Source organism: Xenopus laevis, chromosome 1L (assembly GCF_017654675.1).
Source record: "Xenopus laevis strain J_2021 chromosome 1L, Xenopus_laevis_v10.1, whole genome shotgun sequence".
Taxonomy (NCBI): domain Eukaryota; kingdom Metazoa; phylum Chordata; class Amphibia; order Anura; family Pipidae; genus Xenopus; species Xenopus laevis.
Genome location: NC_054371.1, coordinates 19,869,682 through 19,887,821, shown reverse-complemented (window position 1 = coordinate 19,887,821; position 18,140 = coordinate 19,869,682). Strand labels below are relative to the sequence as shown.

Sequence of the window (18,140 nt, the reverse complement as noted above, 5' to 3'; positions counted from 1 at the left end):
TACTTCGCACCCTTACGCCAGGCGAATTTTCGCTAGCGACGTATTTGTGTTTCCAATCATTATGGGGCAAATTCACTAAGCACCGAAGCGCCGAACGCTAGCGTTAATTCGCTAGCGTTTGGCATTTTCGTTACTGCGCAAATTCACTAACGAACGCTGACGTAGTTTCGCTAGTGTTACTTCGCACCCTTACGCCAGGCGAATTTTCGCTAGCGACGTAACTACGCAAATTCACTAACTTGCGCAGTGTACTGAACGCTACCTTTTACGCTAGACTTCCTTCGCCACCTCAGACCTGGCGAAGCGCAATAGAGTAGATAGGGATTGTTTCAAAAAAAGTCACATTTTTTTCTAAGTCCCAAAAAACGCTGGCGTGTTTTCTACATGATGGCTGATAGGCTGAAAAAGATCGAAATTTTTTTTGGGGCTCCCCTCCTTCCCCCTACATTTCCTGACTCATGGCAACTTACCTAGACAGTGGGCACATGTGTAGGGCAAAATAAAAATTTTATTTGATGATTTGAAGGTTTTCTTGGCATTTTTAGTGCTGATACGTGTTCCTCCATTGAAATTTGAATTTCGCGCCGTATGCAAATTAGCCTTCGCTAGCGTAACTTCGCTTTACATAGCGAATCAACGCTAGCGCAACTTCGCAACCTTACGCTACCCCTGAGCGCAACTTCGGATTTTAGTGAATTTGCGGAGCGCTGGCGAAACTACGCCTGGCGAAGTGCGGTGAAGTGCGGCGAAGTTGCGCCTGGCGCAACTTCGTATCTTAGTGAATTTGCCCCAATATGTTACAAAAGCTTGTTTTTCGGCTGCAACTTCTCCTTCCCTCTCTCCTTTTTATCCGCCATTATTCTGTGACATACCGATCAACAAGATAACTTTTAGGTGGTTATTTATTAAAGTCTGAATGCCAAAAACTCTAAAAATTCTTCTTTTTTTTACTGTAAAATCAGAATGTTTAGTGGGAAAAAAAAACTTAAATTTTTCGAGATTTATTAAACCCAGAGGGTGTTAAAAGTCAGAATAAAAAAGTACTCCAATTTAGACCTGCCGAGTTCATGTAGAAGTCAAGTGCCGAGGATATCCTGCTCTGCGCTGGGTTTCGCGCAATAATCCAAAGATTTTGTGGTTTTCTGGCAAAAATCCAAAAAAAACCAAATTTTTTGGGCATCAAATTGTACCATTAGTTTTTTTTTTTTACAAGTTTTTTCCCACACAGGAAATTTTTGGAAATATGCATTGATTAATAAGGGGGGAAAAACCGGTGCGGATTTGGTCGTAGTGTTCACATTATTTTCGGATTCTAAATAACTCCCTTAGTATGTTATAGAGTTGCCAATTCTAAGAAACTTTCATCAAGGTTCACTAATGTGAACTCATATATGTATGGTTGTAGTATGTCAGTGTCTGTGTCCCACCATTGACTTTAAAGACAAACAGCATTCGTTCGCACACGCAATAAGTCGTCTTAAGTATATGATATTACTCAATTATTAGATGTTGGACCTATAATTAATTTTGTGGAACGACGTTGGTGTTCTTTCCATTGAAACACATGTTCTATCTAAGTCGGCCTTTATGCCTTGCTCAGCTCAGGTCGGGGGTGCATCATGGACCTCCATAATAAAGAACAGATAATGTATTCCGTAAGATAGCAGCACAACGTATGTCTCGTTATTGTTGTACCTATTTTTTGTTACTAGGGTGGAAGTTAGGTATGGAGATACACCAGACTGAGTGGAAGCAACTAAAGGTCTTTCGCACATAAATAATGCTCTTAGATATCAGCTCAGATATAGTTTGTCTCAATGTTGTGACAGAGATGATTGTCTGACTTGAACTCAACTTATGGAATAAAAAATAAGGATATTAAGGAATCGCTGATTTTATTTGCTCTCTGGAAATGAACTATGTGTTGTAAAGCCGTGATGGAACAAGTAATAGAATAATATTACATGGTCTATTCAGTCCATTGCCTGCTATGCCATCCATTGTGGACTCTTATGCCACCACTGGGTACACCTTCATTGGAACTGACCTATACTTGTTGTGCCTCTACACAAATCAGCTTACTATCACGGTTCATATACATATCAACTGCCTCGGGGGATGCTACTGTTGTACATTTGGCATGGAGCATCGCCTTGTGAAATACTAGACTTGACCGGCTTCCATTATGAGATTTACAACATTAGGTGCTGCATGGTAATAGTGATATTATAAACTATAGATCTAAGGTCAACTGTAATAGCTTATCTCGGATGGTATCCTGTGTTGTCGATCCTTGCATGGCTCCTCCAAATGTCGAATGTGTGTGTGTGTCAGACGCCTGCAGGCTACACAGCCAGTCATATATATATATAAACTATAGTAGTACGTATCTGTTATCTACTGTGTATCCTGTGCTCGAATGGCTGCCCCCATGGCTACAGAGCAGCTTGTTTATATAAACTATAGTAGTACTTATCTGTTATCTACTGTGTATCCTGTGCTTGAATGGCTGCCCCCATGGCTACACAGCAGCTTGTTTATATAAACTATAGTAGTACTTATCTGTTATCTACTGTGTATCCTGTGCTTGAATGGCTGCCCCCATGGCTACACAGCAGCTTGTTTATATAAACTATAGTAGTACTTATCTGTTATCTACTGTGTATCCTGTGCTTGAATGGCTGCCCCCATTGCTACACAGCAGCTTGTTTATATAAACTATAGTAGTGTTTCTGAAGCAAACACATCAGTTTTACCAGTGTAGGGCAACACTACACTATATTTTTTATTCCTTTAAAGTGGACCTGTCAGCCAGACATAAAAAGCTGTAGAATAAATGTCATTTTCAAATTAAACATGATACCCAAATTTTTTTTTTTTTTTTATTAAAGCATTCATAGCTGTTAACACATTTAAAAATCTCAGCTGTCAATCAAATGTTGTCTGCCCCTCCTCTATGTCTTAGACAATTACTTTCACTTTCCATTCAGCACTTCCTACATGTCACTGCTCTCCCCACATTCCCCCAGTTCTCTTCACCATTTAATTGTGTAACCAGGGCATGGGGATGGACATTAGCTCCCCCATTCTGGTGCACAAATAAGATTCTGAGATGATACAAGGCTTGTCTTAATAACAGTGTCCACAAAATGGCCCCTGCCTGCTTGTTATAATTATGAATTCCCAGGCGGAAGGAAACAAGATTAAAACATTTTTTACAGTGTAATTAAAGTTCATTTTGCTTGACTAACATGATAAAATAGGATTTGGAATTATTTTTTTGGGTGATGGGTCCCCTTTAAAACATTTAAATTTATTGTTGTTACTGTTCCTTTAGGGTAAGGCCACACTGGGCGTTTTGGGGAGATTTGGTCGCCTGGCGACTAATCGCCTCGTCTTTGCCACGACCAATCTCCCCAAACGCCTTCCCTCACTCTGCGCCGGCTAAATTGGAAAAATGCTGGTGCTAATCGCACGCGGCGATTAGTTTTCCGAAGTCGTCCGAAGAGTCCTCTTGATGATTTTAGGGAGATTGGCCGCCGCAAAGACGAGGTGATTAGTCGCCAGGCGACCAAATCTCCCCAAAACGCCCAGTGTGGCCTTACCCTTAAAGTGTTGTGTATATACTGCAATCAACCCAATAGCAGTAATAGCATACGGGCTTCAAGGCTGCTCCCAGCAGAGCCAGAAAGGGATAAACAAACATTTCCAAATGACAGGAATCTACTAGAAAGTTGCTGCGAATGACGTTGCCTTTCAGTTCACAAAAGACCATTGATGGGTGGAGTTCCCCTTTAATGTGGACTTTAGCTGTGCCTTATCTCAGATCAGACTGATATTATAATGCCTCTCTGTTATCTTTAAGTTTATAACTTTATCATAGAATGTGATGTCATAATGGGGGGTGCGGCTTTGACTGCCTTGTCATTCATTCGGGCCTGGGAAAGTGCCCAAAGTGTTTTGTAAGGACAGAACTATAGACAGATCTATATGCTGAGCAGGGTTTGCTATATAAATAAATGATGATGACGATGATGATGAGGCTTCAGAGTTTCCATCAGCTGAATATACATTTTTTTTTTTATCAATTGGAACAAACATTTCCTGCTCGTTTCACTGTTTCTCTCATTACATTGTGTACAGAGAGCGTGCGTTTACTCCCTTATCTGCTCTGCCGGTTCCTTCCTGCTCGGCCTTTTCTCTGCACCAGCAGATACTGTGGCCTCTTATTTGGCACCAAATCTGCTGAGAATGAGAAGATACTGAAAGCAGGGTCGCTGCTGGGGATGTGGGCGGGAGTTTCATTTCTTCTATATCTGGCAATGGTTTAAAACTGTCCCTTAAAAAGGGGTTGTTTACCTTTAAATTAACTGTTAGTATGATGTAGAGAGCGATAGTCTGAGACAATTTGTTATTTGTGGTTTTTGAGTTATTTAGCTTTTTATTCAGCAGCTCTCCAGTTTGCTATTTCAGCCATCTGGTTGCTAGGGTCCAAATTACCCTTTAATCATGCCCTGATATGAATAAGAGACTGAAATATGAATAGGAGAGGCCTGGATAGTAATAAAAAGTAGCAATAAATATAAATGTGTAGCCTTACAGAGCCTTTGTTTTTAGATGGCGTCAGTGACCCCCCATTTGAAAGCTGGAAAGAGTCAGAAGAAGGAGAAGGCAAATAATGCAAAAACTAGAAAAAATGAAGACCAATTGAAAAGTTGCTTAGAATTAGACATTCTATAACCACCCCTTTAAAACACAATGAAATAAACTAAGTAACTTCTATTTATATTTTCAGTTTCAGCATTCAGGCCAGGGAACTCTGAGTATCACTCGTGTATTATAAGGGATAATGTACCCCCTACTGTAAATGATAAGGATATTAGAAGTCACTGAGGGGTTGTTCTGTGACCATATAAAGGCACAAGGCTGCAGGCTGAGTTATACAGGGAACTCTGAGTATCACTCATGTATTATAAGGGATAATGTACCCCCTACTGTAAATGATAAGGATATTAGAAGTCACTGAGGGGTTGTTCTGTGACCATATAAAGACACAAGTCTGCAGGCTGAGTTATACAGGGAACTCTGAGTGTCACTCATGTATTATAAGGGATAATGTACCCCCTACTGTAAATGATAAGGATATTAGAAGTCACTGAGGGGTTCTGTGACCATATAAAGGCACAAGGCTGCAGGATGAGTTATACAGGGAACTCTGAGTGTCACTCATGTATTATAAGGGATAATGTACCCCCTACTGTAAATGATAAGGATATTAGAAGTCACTGAGGGGTTGTTATGTGACCATATAAAGGCACAAGGCTGCAGGCTGAGTTATACAGGGAACTCTGAGTATCACTCATGTATTATAAGGGATAATGTATCTCCTACTGTAAATGATAAGGATATTAGAAGTCACTGAGGGGTTGTTCTGTGACCATATAAAGGCACAAGGCTGCAGCCTGAGTTATACAGGGAACTCTGAGTGTCACTCATGTATTATAAGGGATAATGTACCCCCTACTGTAAATGATAAGGATATTAGAAGTCACTGAGGGGCTGTTCTGTGACCATATAAAGGCACAAGGCTGCAGGCTGAGTTATACAGGGAACTCTGAGTATCACTCATGTATTATAAGGGATAATGTACCCCCTACTGTAAATGATAAGGATATTAGAAGTCACTGAGGGGCTGTTCTGTGACCATATAAAGGCACAAGGCTACAGGCTGAGTTATACAGGGAACTCTGAGTATCACTCATGTATTATAAGGGATAATGTACCCCCTACTGTAAATTATTAGAAGTCACTGAGGGGTTCTGTAACCATATAAAATGCTGTATTTTCAATGAGTCAGGTGACACAAGTGACTTTATAATGTCATTATAACTAATGACATCAAGGGAGTGTTTTTATCTTGCATACATAATTTGGTGCATTACTAAAATTTAGGAATTTATCCTAGAATCCAGTAGGATGGGCATTGGTGCAGGTGACAGAACCAGCTTCTAGAGTGGTCTATGCTTTGGTTTTTGGCCAACAAACCCTCACACGTATTGCTGCTTCTTAGTTTGGGAATGTTGGGAGTTGTAGAAGCAGCAGACTGTGAAACACGTGGGCAATGAGATCTTTGTGAAACTGGTGCTAGGGAATAATTCTCACAAACGCACTGAGACAAGTAACTGAAAGGCGGGTGGAGTTGCTGATAATTGCTACATTGTTCCACCAATGGGAGGATTAAGCTTTTCGGTTGAGAAACATGGTAGTTATGAAGTAATTGGGCTCAAAAGGACCTTTTGCATCCTCAAATTCTTAATTAAAGGGTCACACACAATTTGGAGCACTGTGTCCAGGCTGATCCTGTTCTCTCCGCAGACTTTGCTTGTGAAAACTACTTTTTGCTACTATGGGAAATCAAGTCCAGTCTCAGAACGTATTTAAAAAGGTGACCTGACCTCGCTGTTTATTGTTCCTGCAGGGCAGCATTTGTATTTAGTAGGAAATTAAAGATGCTCCACTATGGTACATACAGTAGATTTAGTCAGCTGGGCGTTACCCTATTGCAGCAGGTTGGGTAGTGACAGGAGAATGTTTTTCACTGCTCATTTTATAATTGCTGATATGGAATCATAAATGGTGGTTATAATATTTAATTAAGAAGTGGCTTCCGTGGATCTGCCTTTAGCTGTTCCTTACTTTGAGTCAGTCGGACTGGCCTGTACCAATGGGTGAAAGTAAAAGTTCACCAGTCAATAAATATGTTTCTAAAAATTCCATAGAAAGTGGGTGAGTTTTTTCATTGTGAGCTCTTACATTCATCTCACATTTTGATTAATCTGCCCCTGTGTATTATATCAGAATAACTGACTCTGACACAAAGCTGCATGTAGAAAGACACATTATTGGGAGGCGGGAAGTGAAGAGTAAACAAGTGAATTTCAATAAGGATACAGAATATTACATTTAGAAAGGCTCTTATTGTTTCATATTTCATATTTATACAAATTTTTCCTGTTCACATAGCTATGTACTGTAGAAAATCTCCATAATTAGGGCATGGAGAAGGGATGTGCTACTAGAGAAGTGCTTGTGAATGTAGTTGAGGCACAATGGAGAATATGACAGTTGGAAGCTGTAGGTCGGGACAGAATGGCGCACAGTTGGCAAGTCTTCGGGTGTGTTTTTCCATGGCGAGCTCTTACATTCATCAGACATTTTTATAAATTTGCCCCTGTGTATTAGAGCAAACTGTCTTTCAGAATAACTGACTCCAACACAAAGCTGCATGTAGAAAGACACATTATTGGGAGGCGGGTAGTGAAGAGTAAACAAGTGAATTTCAATTGTGATACAGAATATTACATTTAGAAAGGCTCTTAATGTTTCTTATTTCAGATTTATACAAATTTTTCATGTTTACCTAATTACGTACTGTAGAAAATCTCTGTAATTAGGGTAGGGCCTTTGGAGAAGAGGTGGGGCTTCTAGAGAAGTGCTTGTGAATGTAGTTGAGGCAAAGTGGAGAACATGACAGTTGGAAGCTAAATGGAATGGAGCACAGTTAGCAAGTCCTCAGCAATCTGGCAATTTCTCAATATCCCTTTGATTTATTGCCTAACACAGTTTGAAGGAAAAAATCATATAATAAATCCTCTGTAAACAGTGTAAAGTAGCACCAGGTTCTTCTGAATGTTCCAAATGAATCAGAAAATTGATTTTTCTCTGTGTGGATTGAGAGAGGAACATGAGTTCATTTTGGCTCAGCCTGCGGGGACTTCACTTTCCCAATAGCAATATCTTTTCCGCCATATTTAACATATTTCTGGGCCAGGAAGGCAGAAACGAGTGAATCACCCCAGGTTTCAGTCGACGTTAATCCTGTCATTTGTATTGGCTGTGGTTAAATTGGTGTCTGCAACTGAAAAAAAAGAGAAAAACGTAGAATAATTCTGTACTGATCTGGATTCCGATGAATGGTCTCTATTCATCTGTTTGTGCCTGGCACAGGAATTGTTATATGTACGGAGGGGGTGAGCTTTTATTTTAATGACATTACTAGAGGTAACGTTTCACTTTGCACTTAATGGTGATTCCGTGAGCTCCGCTGTGTTGTTGGGAATTGAGACTGCAGTGTAGTTCCCTTCATAATATGCCTGTCCATTAGTGTTATAATTAAAATATTTGAAAGAATGTAACATATACCCTTTGCAATTGTCTCCCTACCTTGGATGAAAGACTGTTGGTATGGGACCTGTTATCCAGAATGCTTGGGACCTGGGGTCTTCCGTTAATTCCATAATTTGGATCTTCATCCCTTAAATCTACTAGAAAATCATGTAAACATTAAATAAACCCAATAGGCTGGTTTTGCTTCCAATAAGGATTAATTATATCTTAGCTGAGATCAAGTACAAGCGACTGTTTTATTATTACACAGAAAAGGGAAATCATTTTTAAAAAATTGGATTATTTGGATAAAATTGAGCCTATGGGACAAATTTACTAAATGGCGCAGTGAGTAACAATTCGCGCGCTGGCGTAAATTCGCTAGCGAAGGAGATAGATTGTAGCGCTACTTCGCACTCTAACGCCAGATGAATTTTCGCTCTGGCAAATGGACGTAACTACCCAAATTTTCTAAGTCCCAAAAAACGCTGGCGACTTTCCAGTTTTTCAGGGTGATCGGCTGCAAGAGATCGTAAATTTTTTTTAGGGTACCTGGCTTCCCCCCTACATTTCCTTACATATGGCACATAAACTATACACTGGGCTCATGTGTAGGGCAATATAACAACTTTATTTTCTTTTATTAAGGTTCCCTAGGCTTGTGTAATGTAAAGTATTTGCTGCAACATATACATCCATTGAAATTTAACTTCCCGCCGTATGCAATTTATCCAACGCTAGCGCAACTTCGCTTTGCTTGCCGAATTAACGCTAGCGCAACTTTGCCATCGTTCGGCGTCCTGGAGGCAACTTCGCATTTTAGTGAATTAGCGTTGTCCTGACTTATTTTTTGCGTGGCGAAGTGTGGCGATGTGATCGAAGCCGTCGCTGGCAAATTTCCGCAGGTTAGTGAATTTGCCCCTATGAGAGAAGGCCTTCCTGTAATTCAGACCTTTCGGGATAATGGGTTTCTGGATAGGGTATTCCATACCTATACATAGATGTGTTATTGACGGCTGCAGTGAGACAAAAGATTAAGACGGGAAACATAAGGTTTGACAATTTTTTAGCACATTTTTAAGGTTATGCTGACACATTTTGCCCAAGCAGTCATATGCATTCTTTCATAATTAATAATATGAGTGATACTCAGAGTTCCCTGAATAACTCAGGCTGCAGCCTTGTGTCTTTATATGGTGACAGAACAACCCCTCAGTGACTTCTTATATCCTTATCATTTACAGTAGGGGGTACATTATCCCTTATAATACATGAGTGATACTCAGAGTTCCCTGTATAACTCAGCCTGCAGCCTTGTGCCTTTATATGGTCACAGAACAACCCCTCAGTGACTTCTAATATCCTTATCATTTACAGTAGGGGGTACATTATCCCTTATAATACATGAGTGATACTCAGAGTTCCCTGTATAACTCAGCCTGCAGCCTTGTGCCTTTATATGGTCACAGAACAACTCCTCAGTGACTTCTAATATCCTTATTATTTACAGTAGGGGGTACATTATCTCTTATAATACATGAGTGATACTCAGAGTTCCCTGTATAACTCAGCCTGCAGCCTTGTGCCTTTATATGGTCACAGAACAACCCCTCAGTGATTCCTAATATTCTTATCATTTACAGTAGGGGGTACATTATCCCTTATAATACATGAGTGATACTCAGAGTTCCCTGTATAACTCAGCCTGCAGCCTTGTGCCTTTATATGGTCACAGAACAACCCCTCAGTGACTTCTAATATCCTTATCATTTACAGTAGGGGGTACATTATCCCTTATAATACATGAGTGATACTCAGAGTTCCCTGTATAACTCAGCCTGCAGCCTTGTGCCTTTATATGGTCTCAGAACAACCCCTCAGTGACTCCTAATATCCTTATCATTTACAGTAGGGGGTACATTATCCCTTATAATACATGAGTGATACTCAGACTTCCCTGTATAACTCAGCCTGCAGCCTTGTGCCTTTATATGGCCACAGAGCCCTCAGTGACTTCTAATATTCTTATCATTTACAGTAGGGGGTACATTATCCCTTATAATACATGAGTGATACTGAGAATTCTCTGTATAACTCCACCTTCGGCCTTGTGCCTTTATATGGTCACAGAAAATATTGATTTCTTTTGGAAACAAGGCTACTCAATGAGGAACCCATGGGTAATATTAAGAGGATATTAAGTATCCTCAGTGCCTGTGTGTGATTCCCATATGTAGAAGTGGCTGCAGCAGGGCGTTAGTCCTTGTTGTTGCTAAGACTGGGGGTGCAGCTTGGGCTGGCAGATGTAATTAAGGCCCATTCTTTAGGCCTGATTGTTTGGCTGATAAACGCCTCTCACATACAGTTCAGCGTGTGCTGCATTACTGGAGTCAGCTGACCCAGCCACTAACGAATCTTTGAAAGAGTCAAAACAAATCTGTGTTTCACCTTCCCGACTTCAACCTTTTTCCCTCTCATCCCTTTTCATTACAAAAAGAATTGTTCCCTTAGCAGCAGCCTGACATGACTCTGTTATGGCTTCTATAGAGTTTTAGCTTCTACATTTCATATTTTTATTAAAAACAAGTTTTTCTTTTTAAATAATAATGACTATGCTTTATATATACAGTAGCACTGACTAATGCTGGCCATACACTATAAGTTCCGCACGTTTGGTGATATCGCCAAAGAGAGGATCGCTACATGTTTGCCCACCTTTTCTCCACAGCAGAGAGATGATCAGACATCATTCCAATCAGTCCCTGCCCCAGTGGAGCTGACAGTCTAAGGTCGCTATCACATACTGTGCTCTCTTTTATTTGGAGACAATTATCCTGCCTGTATGTTTTTGGGGTGTAGGAGGAAACCTGGCCTTCAGCTATCAGTGAGAACCTGGGAGTTGTAGTTTAGCATAATCTATATATTTCCCATTTTTCCCATGCTTAATTTAAAGTAGGGAATGCACTGAATATAGGATTCAGTTTCAGCATATCTCCCAACTGTCCCATTTTTTGTGGGACAGTCCTGATTTTGACAGCTCAACCCGCAGTCCCGGATTCTTACCAGCTTTCTCTTTGATCTCCTGCACTGAACAGCCAGAAAAAGATACAAAGTTTGTAAAACTTAATTGGCTTTTGGCAAAGAGCGCAGAATACGTGGCAGCTGCACTTTGATACTTTTGTAACCAGGGCCGGATTATTATTTCGAATCTTTAAAATCATGTGACTTTTCATCACAGTGCACACTTCCCCTAGCTGATTTGCATATGCAAATTAGGGTTTGGATTCAGTTTGGTATTCAGCCAAATCTTTCACTAAGCATTTGGGGTTCGGCCGAATCCAAAATAGTGGATTCAGTGCATCGCTGGTGTCACAGCACATGCACACAGGCCCTAACTACCCAGAATGCTCAGTACTTACGCACACTTCAAGACTCAATAGGCCATGCATGGGGCAATAACCATCCTCTCTATAATGGCAGATATTGATCCAACATGGTGGAAATCATTTGTGGGATCCTATAATTTCCATGTGAGCTCTTGTATGGCCGTATCATATGGAGTTTGTTACAGACAGGATTATTCTCGGTATATTAAATATCAAAATATTCTGCAGCAGTGCTGTATAACAGGGATCCGGCCAATGAAATAGTAAAATAGGGATATTGCAACAAAAGGTAAGTAGGCTGCTCCCAAAGGCTTCTATAGTAAGTGAAAGGGCCACTGATTTCAGCCCATCCATCTATAAGGGGTAGTGCTGTCCAACATGCCTCTTCCTGTTGCTATTGGACCACAACTCCCAACATCCACTGAAAAATAAAAGGCTCTCAGTAGGGTATGCTGGGAGTTGCAGTTCATCAGCAGGTTGTGCATTGGTGGTCTAAAGATCATTTGACCTGCCAGTTAATGATCACTACAGGAAAGAAGGGTTGCCTATGTAAGCTTAGGCTCCCCAGTCACTGTGAACTACAACTCCCAGGATGCCGAGGGGCGCTGACTGCTCCCAGCCAAAGGATGCAGTAATGTGCAGGTTGCTTTTGACTTGAATGTTGCAGAATGTAATAATACGTTTCTAGTAACTTCCACCATTTATCTTTGTCATTTCCTGTGCCATTTAAGCCCATCATTTATTTCATTGCCTGACACTTTAACTTTATGAACAGTTAGCACGGGTCCTGCTTGCTATCCAGCGTATGGGAAATAAGTGGCAAAAATGGCCTAAAAATGCAGTTGCTGTGACTCGTGTATCAGTTCAAGCCACGTCCACAGAACCAACCTGTTGCTTTAGATTGCAAGCTCTTACGGGCAGGTCCTTGTTTTACGGACCCCATTGCTTTGTCTGTATATGTGTGCCAGTCATGTGACCTTATGTACAGCCCTTTGAAATATATTGATGCTACTATTGCTGATAACCCCACAGCTTGTGCCTCCTGCTCTCCTCTCCTTTTTTTTTTAGATTGCAAGCTCTTACAGGCAAGTCCCTTGTTTTACGGACCCCATTGCTTTGTGTGTATATCAGTGTGCCAGTCATGTACAGCCCTGTGAAATATATTGATGCTGCTATTGCTGATAACCCCACCGCTTGTGCCTCCTGCTCTCCTCTCCTTTTTTTTTTTAGATTGCAAGCTCTTATGGGCAGGTCCTTTGTTTTACTGACCCCATTGCTTTGTCTGTATATCAGTGTGCCAGTTATGTACAGCCCTGTGAAATATATTGATGCTGCTATTGCTAATAACTCCCACAGCTTGTGCGCCTCCTGCCCTCCTCTCCTTTTTTTTAGATTGTAAGCTCTGTTGACAAGACTTCTCTTTCCCTTCTGTTTTGGTGAAAACGCTGTGTAATCAGGATGTTTGATGTATATGCCCATCTATTGTACAGCGATACTTCCCCTTTAGCCAGTGATCCCCTCTTGCTCTTGTTTCATTCTCGCCCTCCCGCTTGCCTTTTACAGGAGCCCTCCTGTCTGCAAACCAGAGGATCATTTCTGTTTAAAGCATTGGCTCCTCCCTCCTCCGGCCTCTCCCACTTGCACAGACAGTCTGCATTTGGGTCTGTGTGTGTGAGTGTGTGAGTGTGTATCCCCATGTATGTGTGCATTACTTCTGGGAAAATTTGAAGTGGCGGCCATATGCTTAGGATTAATTTTCCATATCTCACTCATTTTTAGAGAGGCCGGACACACACCTCCATGGGAAGTTCTCACTTGCTAAACAAGGGTTTGCCTCTAGGTAATGTCCTGTTTTTTTTTTTTAACTCTTTCATTGATTGGATTTTTTTTTAATTATACTTTTCTATATTGTGGATTTTTTTTTTTTTTTTGTTATTGTTGGAATGAGACTGTGAGCTCAGTGACAATATGTGTGTGTAATTGTCCCTTCCCCCTCCTCCTTCTGGCTTCATTTCTCTCTGGCTTTGTGTGTGAGTGTGTGTTGCGACTCAGTACATTTTTTAAAAGGGTTTTTGCTGGAGAATAAAAGGTTATTTATAATACAGCTGCTGGAGTCGTGGGGAGGAACAGCGTCTGATATTTTCAGCACTGGACTCCATATGCCGAATTATTCACCGTTCCATCGTTTAATTTTACTGCTTACTATTTATCCCATATTGGAATGGATTTTGTAAGAATTCAGCCTTTCGAATCGGATTTTTAAAAAAAATTTGTGCCAGGAAGTTTGTTGCAGTCTACAAATGTATTTTTTTGCGATTGGTCTTTCCGCTGTTCCTTTGCGTTTGATTCGCTGCGGAGCAAGTCAGCTGTGAACAGGTTAATCCGTTTTTTTTTTCTAGCTTTGCGGAGGGTCGACACCGCGCGGCAGCCGAGGGGTTAAAATTCAGTTTAGACTTCTGCTGACACATGTTGGTTTAAAGCAAACAGGCTGAATTTTGTAGAGCTGAAAAGGGAACTTTCTCCTCCCTAAACACCCCCCCCCCCCACTCCCCACCCCTTTGGCAGTAGAAACACATTTCGTTGAGATCATAATTCCGGCAACGAAAAAAAAAATTTATATATAAATATATATATATATCGTGTGGCTATGGGATTTTCTTTCCTTTTTTTCTTTTTTTTTTTTTTTTTTAAAGAACTTTCCAAGAGAAGGGAAATAAAATCCATTTCGTAAAGGAAAGATTACTGCTGGGATCAGCAAAAAAAAAAAAAAAAAGCAGAAAAAGAAATACCCGGCGGCTGAAGTTAAACGTTGAGCGGAGACTTTGATTCCACCTGATGGTTTTTTCATATTTCTGTGGATTTGTTTTTTCTTTTCCTGGTTGCCGAGATTTAGATGGAGCAGGGACCCCAGCGCAGCACTGTGAGCCCAGCATTCTGCAGTGAATAAGATGTGCTGCCTATGATCAGAATCTACAAAGGATCTGCCTTTTGTCGCAGAAACGCTTAGGACCCGGCGTTTTCCATTTAAGGCCTTTTTTTTTTTTCCCCGAATGCGAATCTCCAGCGGCTTTGGAAATCTAACCTGCTTTCTCCAGTTTCGGGAAGGAAATCGCCTCTAGTGGTGTTGGTAGGCGCTTAGAATGCACGCCTGGAACTTTCCTTTTCCTTTGGCGGCTGAAAAATGTAAGTTGTATGGTAATCCTTCCTCGGGAGAGGCGTATGTATTAACCGTGGCGCTGCCGGGAGCACATGGTGGCCGACTGAGCAGAAAACCTCTGAATAATGTGAATTTCGCACCCTTAGGGCAGCAATTTAGTGGGTTTACAATAATGATGCTTCACTTCCTAGAACATTTATGCTTTATTTACTGTGCTCCAAGTAAAGAGGATCCGTAGTTTCTGATACAGGTATGGGATCCATTATCCGGAAACCCGTTATCCAAAGATCCATTTTATCCAAATTTTTGTCCACATTCCTTTTCCTCTGTAATAATAAGGTTTGCAATAATGATGCTTCACTTCCTCTAACATTTATGCTTTATTTACTGTGCTCCGACTAAAGAGGCTCCATAGTTTCTGATACAGGTATGGGATCCATTATCCGGAAACCCGTTATCCAGAAAGATCTGTTTCATGGAATGCCGGTCTTCCATAGACTCCATTTTATCCAAATTTTTTAAAATGATTTCCTTTTTCTCTGTAATAAAAAGGTTTACAATGATGATGCTTCGCTTCCTAGGACATTTATGCTTTATTAACTGTGCTCCGACTAAAGAGGCTCCCTAGTTTCTGATACAGGCATGGGATCCATTATCCGGAAACCCGTTATCCAGAAAGATCCGAATTATGGAATGCCGGTCTCCCATAGACCATCCAAATTTTTAAAAATGATTTCCTTTTTCTCTATAATAATAAAACAGTAGCTTGTACTTGATCCCAACTAAGATATAATTAATCCTTATTGGAGGCAAAACCAGCCTATTGGGTTTATTTAATCTTTATATGATTTTCTAGTAGACTTAAGGTATAAAGATCCAAATTACAGAAATCCATTATCTGGAAACCCCCAGGTCCAGAGCATTCTGGATAACAGGTCCCATACCTACTGTGTCTGATGTTTTATGTTGGTGGCTGCTGGGAATTGTAGTCAGTAACATCTGTAGGGCTGCCTTCTTTAAAACCTTTGCACAAACAATGTCATTGGCTAGAAAAAAGATATAAATATTGGCTTTCCTGAAAGGCCTAGATGTGTCATATTTTTATTCCTCCTCTGACCTATTTGCTCAGCGAGCAGAACAATACCCGGTGGGGCACATTTGCATATAAAGAGGTGAATGCTACATCTCATTGCATTTGATTAGTGGCTTGTATAAAGCACAGGGAGCCTTGGAGGCTGGCTCTGAAATGAATAAAAGATGGGTTCCGGGTGTAAAAGCAGCGCTGGTGGGGGGGGGGGTCTTCACAATTTTAAATGTGTGGTGTGATTGAGAAAAATGTATTTATCCACCCAGGAATAGTGTGACTCTGATTTACTCTTACAGTTCAGCTGAAATTGGGAAGTGACGGACATTAATTTGCTATGGTATTTTCTGATCTTGGCTGGGGGGGGGGTGTTGTTTATTCTGCTAAAGGCTCAGATATTTGTGCATTAGTAATAGAATGTATCAAAAGTGTCTTTTAACTATTATGCAAATTAGTGATGTGCGGGTCGGCCCGAAACTGCGGGACCCGCAGGGTAAACCCACGGGTCAGACGTGTTCGGGCCGACTCCTGCACAAAATCTTCAGGTCGCGAGTCCGGGTCGAGCTCTTCTCCTGCTCTCTCCGCCCACGACCTAGCAGTTCTGGCACCCGAATTTATAGACTTCCGCCTGCCCCAGCCCACCCCTTTTGTGACATCACTGCGGGGCGGGTGCGGGTCTATAAATAGAGGGCAACAGCGGGCCTGGCCCGTGGGGCGGTTTGGGAGGGGGCGGGTTAGGGTTGGGTACGGGTCAAGAAATTCTCGACCCGCACATTACTAATGCAAATCACTAATGCAAATGTAACCGTACCCAGTGGTGTAACTAGAAATTACTGGGCCAATATTTATTGAAATTGAAATTGAATTAGGGCCTTATGGGCCCCTATACCTCCTGGCCCCACCTGCAGTCGTAGGGTCTGCCTCCTCTGTAGTTACGCCCCTGACTGTACCCTTAGGGAAGGCCACACTAAGCGATAGCGCGGCGATTTGACTCGCGGCGACTTTTCGCCGCGACTTTTAAACGGCAATCGCTGGCGAAACTTTGGCGCTGGCGTCTATGGGGAATCGCTGCGTAAAAACACACGCGGCGATCTTTTTTCTATTGTCGCTCGAAATCGCCTCGCTAGGCGATTTCAAGCGACAATAGAAAAAAGATCGCCGCGTGTGTTTTTACGCTGGCGGTTTTGCGCGATTCCCCATAGACGCCAGCGCCAAAGTTTCGCCAGCGATTGCGGATTAAAAGTCGCGGCGAAAAGTCGCCGCGAGTCAAATCGCCGCGCTATCGCTTAGTGTGGCCTTACCCTTACTGAATGCAATATGTGTGATTGTAGAGAAGCAGATCCCAAAACTGCAGTCCCGCCTCCCCACTATGGGGTCTCAAGCAGCGAATAGCAGTGTTAAAGTGGACCTGTCACCCAGATATAAATAGCTGTATAATAAAAATCCTTTTCAAATTAAACATGAAATCCAAATTCTTTTTTTAATAAAGCATTTGTAGCTGTTGTAAGCTCATTTAAAAAATCTCAGCTGTCAATCAAATATTGCCTGCCCCTCCTCTATGCCTTAGGCAATTACTTTCACTTTCCATTCAGCACTTCTTAAATGTCACTACTCTCCCCACAAATTGTGTAGCCAGGGCATGGGGATGGACATCAGGTCCCCCATTCTGGTGCACAAACAAGATTCTGAGATGATACAAGGCTTGTCTTAATAACAGTGTCCACAAAATGGCTCCTGCCTGCTTGTTATAATTATGAATTCCCAGATTGATGGAAACAAGATTCAAAAAACATTTTATACAGTGTAATTGAAGTGCATTTTGCTTGACTAACATGATAAAATAGGATTTGGAATAATTTTTTTGGGGTGACGGGTCCCCTTTAAGACTAATTAGAGTAAGATTTGGGATGAGAGCTCATCTACTTTTCTGTATATTCCTGGAAGCCAAACCTGAAGGCCAGTTAGGGTGAGGCTTGGGGTGAGCATTTATTTGCAGCCCTACTTATAGGAAGTACAGTAGGATGAGTGATATTAAAATATATTGTATTTCTCTTGTCACTTGGAGACACACTTATTAACCCGCTAGTGGTATGTGGTGGGTACAAAGTTGTGTTTAACGGGGGCTAAACCGTATTATTATTGTAACCTGCTTGATGCCCATGAAGTCAACAGGGTGTAGCTACATTCCATAGTATCCCATATACGTTCTACATTGTCTGAGGTGCATCCAGTGTTTTTTTTAATGCCTTATTACCTTGATTACCATTAAGATGAGGCTCTGTAGGCCAATGGCTGTGCCACATGAAGTGCTTCCCCTCTTTATTTATTAGGGATCGCGGGCATTGTA

At 41.4% G+C, this 18,140-nt stretch overlaps 1 protein-coding gene across 6 annotated transcripts in view; it reads left to right on the top strand.

Annotated features, from left to right (window-relative positions):
• Positions 1-18,140, top strand: part of ctbp1.L (C-terminal binding protein 1 L homeolog) — a 362,230-nt gene that overhangs the window by 285,658 nt on the left and 58,432 nt on the right. The window contains exons 1-2 of one of the 6 annotated variants that reach the window (XM_018254696.2): positions 13,199-13,392; positions 14,446-14,735. The exons of 3 other annotated variants lie outside the window; for them this stretch is intronic. In XM_018254696.2, coding sequence (XP_018110185.1) covers positions 14,693-14,735 — 43 coding nt within the window. In that variant the 5' untranslated portion in view covers positions 13,199-13,392; positions 14,446-14,692. 6 annotated transcript variants of the gene reach the window in all.